The following is a 10,815-nucleotide window of genomic DNA, read 5'->3' as shown; positions in this document are numbered from 1 at the left end:
AGATCATCACTGTTCAGCCGTCTTACTGTATCCTATCCGCCAATTGATTATCCGCCCTTGGGCACCCGCAGGCTGGCAACAATCTAAGACCTCTGCTAAGGCAATCCTCTCTGATCTTTACAGCCTTCTCATTCAGATCGGTACCTTGCTACCATTTACGCATATAGAAGCTAAACATTCTGACTATCATATATACCACAACACCTTCTGCCCTACCAGGCATTGCCCTACCAGGCTTCCATTGTAATGCAAAAAGCATACGACGTACACGCCTCCAGTTCTCTCCAAGTTGAGCTTTCCTTGCTCTCTGTATCTGTCCATTCACCCAGAACCTCACTTTTATTTACGTGCAATATGTACCACCCCGTAACCTGTAGCCGAGGCATCGCTATACACTACAAAATCATGCTTGAAAGACCTGTCTATCTGAGCACCGTTCAAACTTTCAACATTGTAAAACCAAAATCGTAGTTCGTCTAAAGCTTCTCCCTTTAATATCAAAACGTTAGAATCCCAACTTGCCTTCATCATCACACTGGCATACATATGCCTCGTCATCATTCTGACGACAGGACCCATAGCTACCTTCATAGCGATAATCTGACCTACTAGTCCAGCCAACTGCCTCGCTGTCACCCCCAGCATCGATCACGCGATACGTTATCCAATAGAGTACATAACGCCGATTTCAACCTCTCTATCTTACTGTCCGGTACAAAAAACCAATCCCTCAGAGAATGACCAACGCAACCCCAACCATATAGCTTCCTGACTTGGCACCCCAGCTACATTTGTGCTCTGCAATCATAAAACCAAATCTAATCAAATCGCCCTGTACCGACCTACTCAGGTCGCTAGCCTCAGCTTCCGTAGCTTTACCCCCGATGCCGTCATCGAGATACATGATAACCCTATGACCCTTTGAGCGCCAGCATTTGACCAATACACGAGTGACCTATGTAAAAATATACCCTGCTGTGGAAAGGCCAAATGGCAATACGTTAAAAACGAAATATCTCACCTGGCCGTTCACGACCCAAGAAAATCCTAGAAATGTTCTATGATCTGGAAAAATCTCGATTATGGTGATAAGCTGATTTGAGATCGAACGTAAAAACCCAATCTTCCTTCCTAAACAAAATCTAATGCTACTGATGAATCCTCGTACCTGAACCTGTATTTAAACAAACAGAGGGTTTATGTGTCGACAATCGAACACCAAACGCATCTCCTTATTGCCAGCTACAGTCAATGGATTGACCACCTTTGGAATAGTATCCTACTTCTCTTATACAACCTTTCAAAAGCAATGTTTCTATCTCCTGCTGTACAAAACCCGCATTGTCAAGTGCCGATTTATATATTTTTTAAAACAATGCAATCCGACATTGAATACATAGGTAACCTATAACCGTCACGTATCACATCTAAAACATTCGAACATGCATCTATACTCACCCATTCATGAAAGCACTACGCAACATTCCTACGGTTGTGACTTGACCTTCGAATCATGACCTTTCACCTGTCGACCCCCACTACGGTAGTAAAATTACCCACTGAAGCAGAACTGACGTAGCAACACGTGTTTCGTCCAACATATCCTCATACGCTACAAATACGTTCTCTCACTGACAAACGTGCTTCCACACAAAAACAAAAAGTGTTACTTATCTTATTTGTGCCTTTCTGCATACAGTCCTACCCTCCAGTGACCGGGCTTTCCGCACGCGAAGCACAATCCTGGTCGCCTGCACTCGCACCCGCCGTCGTCGTGTCCGCTGCACCCGCTTGTGCTCAGAGTGTGTTGTCCTCGCGGGGGTACCATAGGGGAAATAACGCTTCTGTCGAGTGGTTCTCTGGTTTTTATCTTTTCCGTTGCGCCCTAGCCTCTCTGCCTTAGTAATACTCTTCTCGTCCTCGGAATCCTCCGCTAAAGCATTTGTTTCGTATTCCTCGACGACTTTCCAACCAGTTTCTGATGAGTCGGGCCCATTTTTTTCAATTTCTGCCTGTGCTTAACAATGTCCATACCTTCTGCTATACTGGCACTAGCTCTCTCCGTATGCGCATTATGTAAAGGGTTTTCTTGTAAAGATGAATGCGCCTCCTGCAATTTCATGTTGATTTTGGCGTTTACTTTTAACTGTTCTTCGTTTCCTTTCTTCTTAAAATGATAAGGAGAAATCTCCGAAAACCTGGAGAATTGAGCTTCAGAAATCATTTTCTATGACTCGCTGATTTCTACTTTGAAAGTCTCTAATTTTGAAGTCATGATGGTCTCCAGTTTGTCGAGTAGTGTCTGCTGACTCTCCATGATTACTTGAGAAAAAATTGAATAGGTCGTTCCTGTAGCTAACCGAACGCTAGAATGACCACAACCTCGCTACCCGATACCCTACTAGCCCACCTAATTTCATTGGACGAATAAAAAACCGCACGTGCTCTACAATGCCACGTGTACGTTATGTAACTGCAGGACAAATATATTCCCGCTATTCTACGAAACGCGGAAATTTAAAATTGCAATAATAGAATATTCCTCGTGAACAATAGCAAAGTTTCCACTTCACTCAATGAAATATAACGTGTATTCATCAAGAAAACAAGGACTCTCCAATATCTCTATTCGATCTCTACGTTTTGCTACAAGTACTTCAACTCAAAGAATGGAACTATAAAATACGATTGGATCGACATAACGGCAACCGCGTGAGGTGGAAATTGAGGCCAAAATATTTCCACATTTATTTATAAAGGAACGTTTTCAAATCCATTGAAAGTAACATACCCGGGCTATTTTTTATCTTCAGCATAATGCACCATATTACTATCCTTTATTAGATAACGTGGTTAATCTTCCTTAGGGATGCATGTATTAATGCCCCCCATTTTTGCGTTATGGAAAGCTGCCCAACTGAAAATCCAAATTTATATAAGTGATTACAAATTCCTTTCTTTATACAATATATATCGGCAAGAAAGGTACATACCTATGTAGTATGATTAAATATATATAAACTGTTTGTCTTATTTCGTTTTACAGCAGACTGAAAGAGAAGTACTTCGATTTCATGATGAGAAATTACAAAACGTAATGTATCAGTCGTCTTATGATATAACGTATCAATTGCGTTCTTTTCTTTTGCAACATAAACATTTGCATTTGTCTTAATTGCTGTTGGTAATTCGTGCACTTTATTAATATGAGGAGTAATTTATAATTTATAAAAAACTATCTGAAGTTTCCTTTTTTTATTGCAGTGGTTACAGCCGTGGTAAGCCTTCTATTTATCTCAATGTTAAATGCAAAAGAATCGTAATATTCATGTTTGCACTTTTAACGGTTGATTGATTTACGTTATCCTCCATACGATACGATAACACGCGTTAACGTTTACATCTATTTTATAATAGGTATGGAAGGGAATGGATATCATACAAACGACTTTTTAGCCCTGGAATACGAAACTTCTGCTTTGGATTTGGAGTAAACGTTCATTACTTTCTTCTTTATGGTGATCAAATATCCTTTCCAAAGCAACCTTTTTTTCTGAATTTGAATAATAAACGATTCACTTTAAGAAAGGTACAATAACGTTATCAGAAGGATAATATATATTATTGTTTTCTTCATTGTTAATATATCATACAACCATACAATTAAATACGATACATAATGCAAAGGACATTGCTCTGGAAAAGTAAAAACAAATATTTTAAAAATGCAAGTGTATGGATGTTCGGCAGCCTGAAAAGAGGGTTCATATTGAATTCCTACAATGTAAAGTTCAGAGTATATATTTGATAATCTTTTACAAATAAACGTGATTTATAGAATTTTTTCATTTCGATGTGAAAATACGGAATCATAAAAGTCAAGAGTACCTGTCAAAATATCAACGACTTTTATATTAAAGTCAGCACCTACATGTAACAACGGACCCACATAGGTTTCAACACTTTCTACATTGTACCTATAGTTGGAGGACTAGTGGTAATGTGTCTGGACACCTTAATCACTTGGCTACCTCTAAAAACTGTGGGTTTGAAACTCACCTGCGATACCGACAGCAGAATGCTGGTTTTCTCCGAGCGCTCTAAACCAAAACCCAAATAATACCGGACATAATCATATCCAGTTTGGGCGCATAATGCGCATCCATTCCAATGCTATCATACCACCGTAATGAAGTAAGGGAGGAGTCAGTGTTACAGTTATGCCCAATTGTTACACAACAGTATTCCTCCTAAACTACTGGAGATATTTTAATGAAATTTCGTGATAATAATCTTGATACAGTGTAAACGTGCTTCATGCTTATCGACACAAGATTTCACGTGCGCACTATTATCTTAGTTGTCGGCGTGTACTTGAGAATCTCGTTGAATCCCATGGAATGGCATTCAATGTAACTGAATGACACTACCTTTTAAACAAATTATAACATGTATTCAGCGACATTCTACTATTCTACCATGAATTAAGCATTGCGAAACTGGTGATAAACACACTGCGTTTTGTGTAAAATGTAAGCGCCGTATCCCACAAACACCTAGAAACTTACAGAACAATACAATGACGAAAATGGACGTTCAGCGCCACCCGAAGTAATTAAAACATTATTTATCTGGATTATATTTGATGTAGGCCTGTGGTAATTATACGTAGTCATAAACTAACGTATACTTTACATATACACCATACATCGATGTCTAGGGATTCTACTTTGGTTTCGAACGTTTACAGGTGAAATTGACTATTTTCACCAGCATTTACGCTCCTAGGTAAAGGATTGCTAAATATTTGTAACATTAAAACATCTTGTTATGCGGGCTTTATCGATGCATGCATAGTAAAAGAAGGTTTTATGTAGGAAGTAGTCTCAATGTCTTACCGTCATTTCTAAGTTTTAGAAATACACAATAGTTCCTAGTTGTAAAAAGTATACAATTCTCTTTGTTTCTAAATATTGGCATGTATGATGGTCGCTATTGTTAGGGGCCGGAGGAATAAGATCTGTCAAATCTTGAGCCACCTAGCGATCGGGAATTGCATACACTGATAACTATATATCATAAAACCTATGTCAATCATCTAGAGAGGCAACTATCAATATGTTTGACAAAGTTCAACATAAGCAAGCTCTTTTTGGAAGTCGGTTTTTGGTATGAAACTCTGTTTCTATATCACAAAAGCGAAGCGATTACAAACATTCGCGACATAATACTACATCGAAAACAATTTATCTTAGTTTTCTAGAACACCTCACATGAATCCTACTAAGCGCCGTGCGAGACAAATATAAAAATTTGAAAACAAAACCCAGAACAAAAAACTCCTTATTTTAACTCTGTGAATGTAAAACTTCTAAAAGAAAAAGTACGATTACTTTCTTTGTTGTATTGCTAAAACATTTCGGAAGCACTTGTGCAATATCAGTATTTTGTTATCCCTCGCTAATTAATGGGTTTCCGCTTTCCTTTGCTAATTGCTATTCGCCGCAATCAATTAATCATTTTATCGTAGCATTTGTTATTATTACCAACTAACATTGTAAAGTATCTTTTTATGAATTATGAGTTTTGAAGGTGATTTTTTTTTTTTTACGAAAGATTAAAAGATTATGACTTAAGTTTGTTTCGAGAAATCGGAGCCAGGTAATATATTCTTATTCTAACAACGATATGACCATTTTAATGTTATCTTGGTAATGATCTCGAAAACAACGAACTACCACCCATCTCACTACTATCATCTTTAAGTAGTCTAAGGAAGATCCACACCTGTTGTTGACCTTTACAAGCGACACTTGACCTTTATCTGGGATAGTGTATCAATAAGTACCTGGAATTCATCACCAGGTAAAGTATGGGTGTTCCTTCACCTGTGTTTGGAAGTTTTAGATCGTTATGGCTGACAACATGGACGCTCTATCGGACGAGAGAAGGACAAGAAGTGGACTGAGGTATTATACCATAAAATGGACATCTATTACTTCATCTTCAATATGCTTATCTGTATTGCATATTGTCCAGGTATGTAATGCATATTTTTTGAGAAATAACACGTTAACGTCTATCCTTTTCTGTTGCGAATTTATCTTTTTTATATGTTTTTAATGCTACCTATTTACTGCATCAAATCATTGGTTGTTTTTATCACATTTTCTATTAAAGGCATTTAATCTGATTCCAGTTGAGATGAATAACAGAAAAAAACATCATGTACATTGTATATGCATTTAATTGAAATAACACACATCATTTGCCAAATAAAATCAAAAGTAATGCTTAAAAAAGTTTATAAGAAAATCTTTGTTTTATTTCTTACTTTAGGTTTAACACAAGGTGGACCAATGTCACAGAATGGGAATTTATTCAAAGGCTTGATTGGTAATACAGGTAACAACGGACAAGGCATATCTCCGTACAATGCTCAGGGAGGTTTGGCGGCCATGACCGGATATGGAGGAAATTGTCCCCCTTTACAAGGGATGTCTATTAGTAAAACACAGTCTAGTTCAATAGGATACGGAATGAACCCTGTTCAGAATCCAATCAATCCAGTTCAACCATTCATGGGTAATTATCGTACACGTGTATTACATGTTTAGTCGGTTATTAACTTGGGTCAAAACATTTCGGAGGTTTTATGTAAAAACGAGTAAATGACATTTTAGCGGTTTGAAATATATGCTATTGACAATTACGACATGTATTGGTCATCCATTACTAAACAGTTTTTTGCGGATCCAATTCTAGCGAGGTCATAGCGATGTCAGGCGTAAACGCGATAATAGGAAACGAAAAAGGTATCCCGCGAAAATTACCGGCTGTGCAGTATTTTGTTAAGTATAAAATTTGTCTTTGTAAGACATTCAACCTTCGCTAAATCACTATTTCCTTTCAATGAACGAAGGGCAATGTACTTTGATAGAACGATAAATTTATTTTAACAATTTTGTCTTATCAAAGAGGAATACATTAAAATATTTAAACAGATAAAGTGGCGAGTAGCACATTTGAAAAGCGTACGTCTTCGTCGTCGTAATGAGCTTAGATGATGATACTATTCTTTTTATCAACGACAGGCATGAATTCCGGGTGCAGATGTACTTTGACCGTAAACATGGAAGGCTGTTTCATCTGTCCTTGTGGAAATACTGGTAATGTCTTTTTTTTGATAATTCAGTTTAGATTTCAAAGAAAGTCTAGCGATCTGTTATTTGTAATTGATGTCATTTTAATGTACATGTATAAATGTGCTTTAGAGACATACGGCATTTTGTATCTTGTATATTTACTATAGCGTAATCCGCTTCTTCTCTTTCTCGAAATTACATGCTAACTCGCTAAAATAAAGTTATTTACAGTTATAAATGCTGTGAATTTACATAAAACAATCCTGCAAATATGGTTACAGTATTGCACATGTTAAATAATCTGCTTATTATCTTTCCCAGTGAGACCGTTTCCGACCACAGGTGTCGGAACGTTGATGACCCCTGTACCGGAAGTAATCGACACCACAAGTCTTCATCCAGCATCAACGAGGCGTCAAGTATCGCGATAACAATGGATGCTAAGTTTTCTAGTGTATCGGCTACAGTCTCTGGCAAGGACAGCAGACCAACACAATCAAACGTGGATTCGAATCACGAAAATAAAGCTAGTTCTGGACAAATCACTGCACAGATTAGTACAAAACAACCGTCCTTACTCAATGGAAATTATTGATATCCCGAACCAAAACTTAAGCTCTGATGAAAATACGCCTAAAAATATATTAACAAACCAACCCGTAAATCAAAACATTTCAACGTTGAGTGATAATGAGAGCGACTTCACTGGTGAAAGGAGTTTTCCCTTTGGCGGTTTCTCTCGGATGTTTATTTTTCCTGACATGCGCAGTGTGTTGTGTACTGGGATACCACTTGTTGATGACGAAAAAACAAATTAAACATCAAGGAAACGAATTGTACTTTGTTGAAAAATCATTTAGACAATCTATTTCATCGGATGACGATAGCATGAAAAGTGCCGATGAAATAATATATTCTCTAATTGGCAGACGTAACCCACCAAATCTACCGTCGAGGTCGCCCCCTTTGACATCAACAGCGCCATCTGTTTCTCCTTCCGGTCATACCAGTTTTATGTTCCCACCGGAAGACGTTAGACACGACTATTTGGAGCTAATATAGATATATTTGAGTATAATCCATGTGGAAGAGAAGACATTGTTTAGTAAATTGACGATTATAATACAATTGAGGTTTTATAACAATTATTAAAAAAAACATTTGTAATCAGGAATTAAAACGAATCAGCTAAAAATGGATTTCGTTCTTTCTTGATCGTAAATGCATGTACTCCCTAATGCATTGCTATTTTCCTCAAACCAATGCTGCACATTAAACGCCGTTCAAGTTATCGAGTGAAAAATATTTGGTACTGTAAATTAAATTAACTTTCTTTCGCGGCTACTTAAATTTTGCGATTTCAGTTACAAAATGAATTCTCGTATATAGAAATTCGCGGGTTTTAAAATTAAATGGGGATTCCTGTCAATATACATTAAGTAAATATAAAATAATTCGCGGAGATAAACTGATGTGGATCGAGAAAATAAATCGTACGCAAAAGAAAGTTGATTTACACAATGCAATCTATATTTTGTATACATGTATTTAACATGGATTCCATAATAAATAGACCACAGTGACCTTGATTTTATGGAGACACTGACCCACATAGGTAAATGTAAGACATGATTATGACATTTTGAAAAGAAATGTTCTGAGTGGGAATAATGCACATTTGGTAATCAAGTAAAATTTTAAATAATAGGATGTTTTGTCTTTCCTCGTTAATAACATGATCAAAATAAGATGTCACCAATACCAAACATTAATGACTATTACGTTTACAACAAACATTTCACATTGATGCTGTAGGGCATGGTCCACTTTCACCATTCTTCATGTTATACATGTTTCCTATGATGCCTCTACTGTGATATATATCAAATAATGTATAATAACTTGAATATAAAATAGTTCTACGGAAACTGGGCCAGTTTCAAAAACATTTCTAGCTCTCGAAACTGAAGTTTTCCCCTTAATATCTGTAATGCTTTTCAATAGTGATATGTTTTAATCAGGTCCTTAATGTTTAAAAATGTTCGTGAAACTCGGTCCAGGGAATAATGGATGTTATTCAAAAGCGTTCAAGCTCAATTTTTTTATTAGCAGGTTTTCCTATATGGTATGGTAGCAAAGTTAAAAAAAAAAACTAGCGCAAATAATAATGACCATTGCCAAGCATTGCTTCAAAGCAGAATAACAAATAAAAAAGTACAATAACACTTTGATCAATGTAAGAAAACTAAACTCAATATAAAAGATAACATATGATGACAAAATTAGATGTTTGCAACTCATTTTGACTTTTTATTTTTGCTTATACAGGCCTAAAAAATAAGGAGAAAAAAACACTCATGAAAGATCCTACATATACATATATTTGCATTCTGTGTGTTTCGTCACTATATGACTCAACCAACTGACGAAAACAAACATTTACCTCTGAATACACTATGAAACATTACGCCAGTTTCATATCAATACAAATAATCCTCCACAATATTTTAATTTATAATCTTTAATGTGTTGTTTCTTGATGTAGAATCAACTAAGGTTTACTGTAATAAGGGAATCAAATATTATTTTAACTGTAAATCTTGTTTATCGTTTGTCATTTGCAAAGCGGAAAGCGGAAGCTCGAAAACGCGACGTTGTGGAACGACGTTGTCATCCAGCTGTTCCATTTATCTCGTTTCACGTCGTATTTGTGTGTCATAATTTTAGATATAATATAATAACCTTTCAATAATTTTTATTTTCATAAATAATTATAATGTAAATATATGTATTAAATGTATTTTTCTAATTTTCATAGCGGCTATGAAAATAAGAAAAATACATTCAATCCCTATGCATCAGATATTATATTACATACCGACTGTTTATCGTTCCAGAGACACTTAAATGCCTTACCCAATGTTTACATAGTACTTGGCAATATCACACTGATGATGTGACGTAAGTTCCGCTAATAACCTAAATACATAACTGAAACTAACAAACTGACCTAATCTTCTGTATAGTGGCCATGGCACTATCATGTTTACTAATGTTGTGTTGTGATAAAATTTATTGTCCCACATCCTTGGAGATGACTTAACTAAGCACTACTTCATGTGGAATCTTTTTGATCTTTGCGAAAGCATTTGTTATTAATAAACCGACATATTTCAGTGGAAATTTTACCGGAATGGAATTCTAAGCATGCCATAAAACACGAAATAAATATCGTAAGCGTTAAAGTTTGTATTTGTTTTTTTTCTTAATGCAAGAAGTTTGTTATCATTAACAGACACTTCGTTATTTGTTATACACTACACAAGGTTTCAAAGTCCTGAAAAAATCGTATTAATTCAACACTATGACAACATTATTTTATGAATGTATCGATCATGAAATAGTCTTTTTCTTAGGAAAACAATACCTCCTGTTTCATTTAAACGTCCCAGAACCGTTTCAAACAGATAATGCTTAGCTTTCCGTATGAAATATTCGCATGCTCCACAATCTAAACGTGTTACTTATTGGTGCGATCAAATCTGTTGAAGCGTGATTATTCCAACGTAATGTGATAAAAAAGTGGAGGTCACCATGTGGTCATCCTGTGGTCATCTGTGTCAGCGAGTGTCCACCTGTCGGTGTTAGCCTTCCTATCTATGATGAGGAC

At 36.2% G+C, this 10,815-nt stretch overlaps 1 protein-coding gene and 1 long non-coding RNA gene across 2 annotated transcripts; both read left to right on the top strand.

Moving 5' to 3' along the window:
• The first annotated feature begins 2,536 nt into the window (after positions 1–2,536).
• Positions 2,537–4,719, top strand: LOC138306112 (uncharacterized). Its single transcript, XR_011205781.1, has 3 exons — positions 2,537–3,094; positions 3,265–3,278; positions 3,418–4,719. It is a non-coding gene; the product is annotated as an uncharacterized lncRNA (long non-coding RNA).
• Positions 4,720–5,938: 1,219 nt separating this feature from the next.
• On the top strand, positions 5,939–8,390 carry LOC138306435 (uncharacterized). The gene is made up of 4 exons (XM_069246896.1): positions 5,939–6,039; positions 6,340–6,585; positions 7,095–7,169; positions 7,467–8,390. Exons 1-4 carry the CDS (start codon positions 5,985–5,987, stop codon positions 7,574–7,576), a joined length of 486 nt encoding a protein of 161 aa, XP_069102997.1. The 5' UTR covers positions 5,939–5,984; the 3' UTR covers positions 7,577–8,390.
• Positions 8,391–10,815: the final 2,425 nt, after the last annotated feature.

Source organism: Argopecten irradians, chromosome 13, assembly GCF_041381155.1.
Source record: "Argopecten irradians isolate NY chromosome 13, Ai_NY, whole genome shotgun sequence".
NCBI classification, from domain to species: Eukaryota; Metazoa; Mollusca; class Bivalvia; order Pectinida; family Pectinidae; genus Argopecten; species Argopecten irradians.
This window is presented reverse-complemented; position numbering and strand designations above follow the sequence as displayed.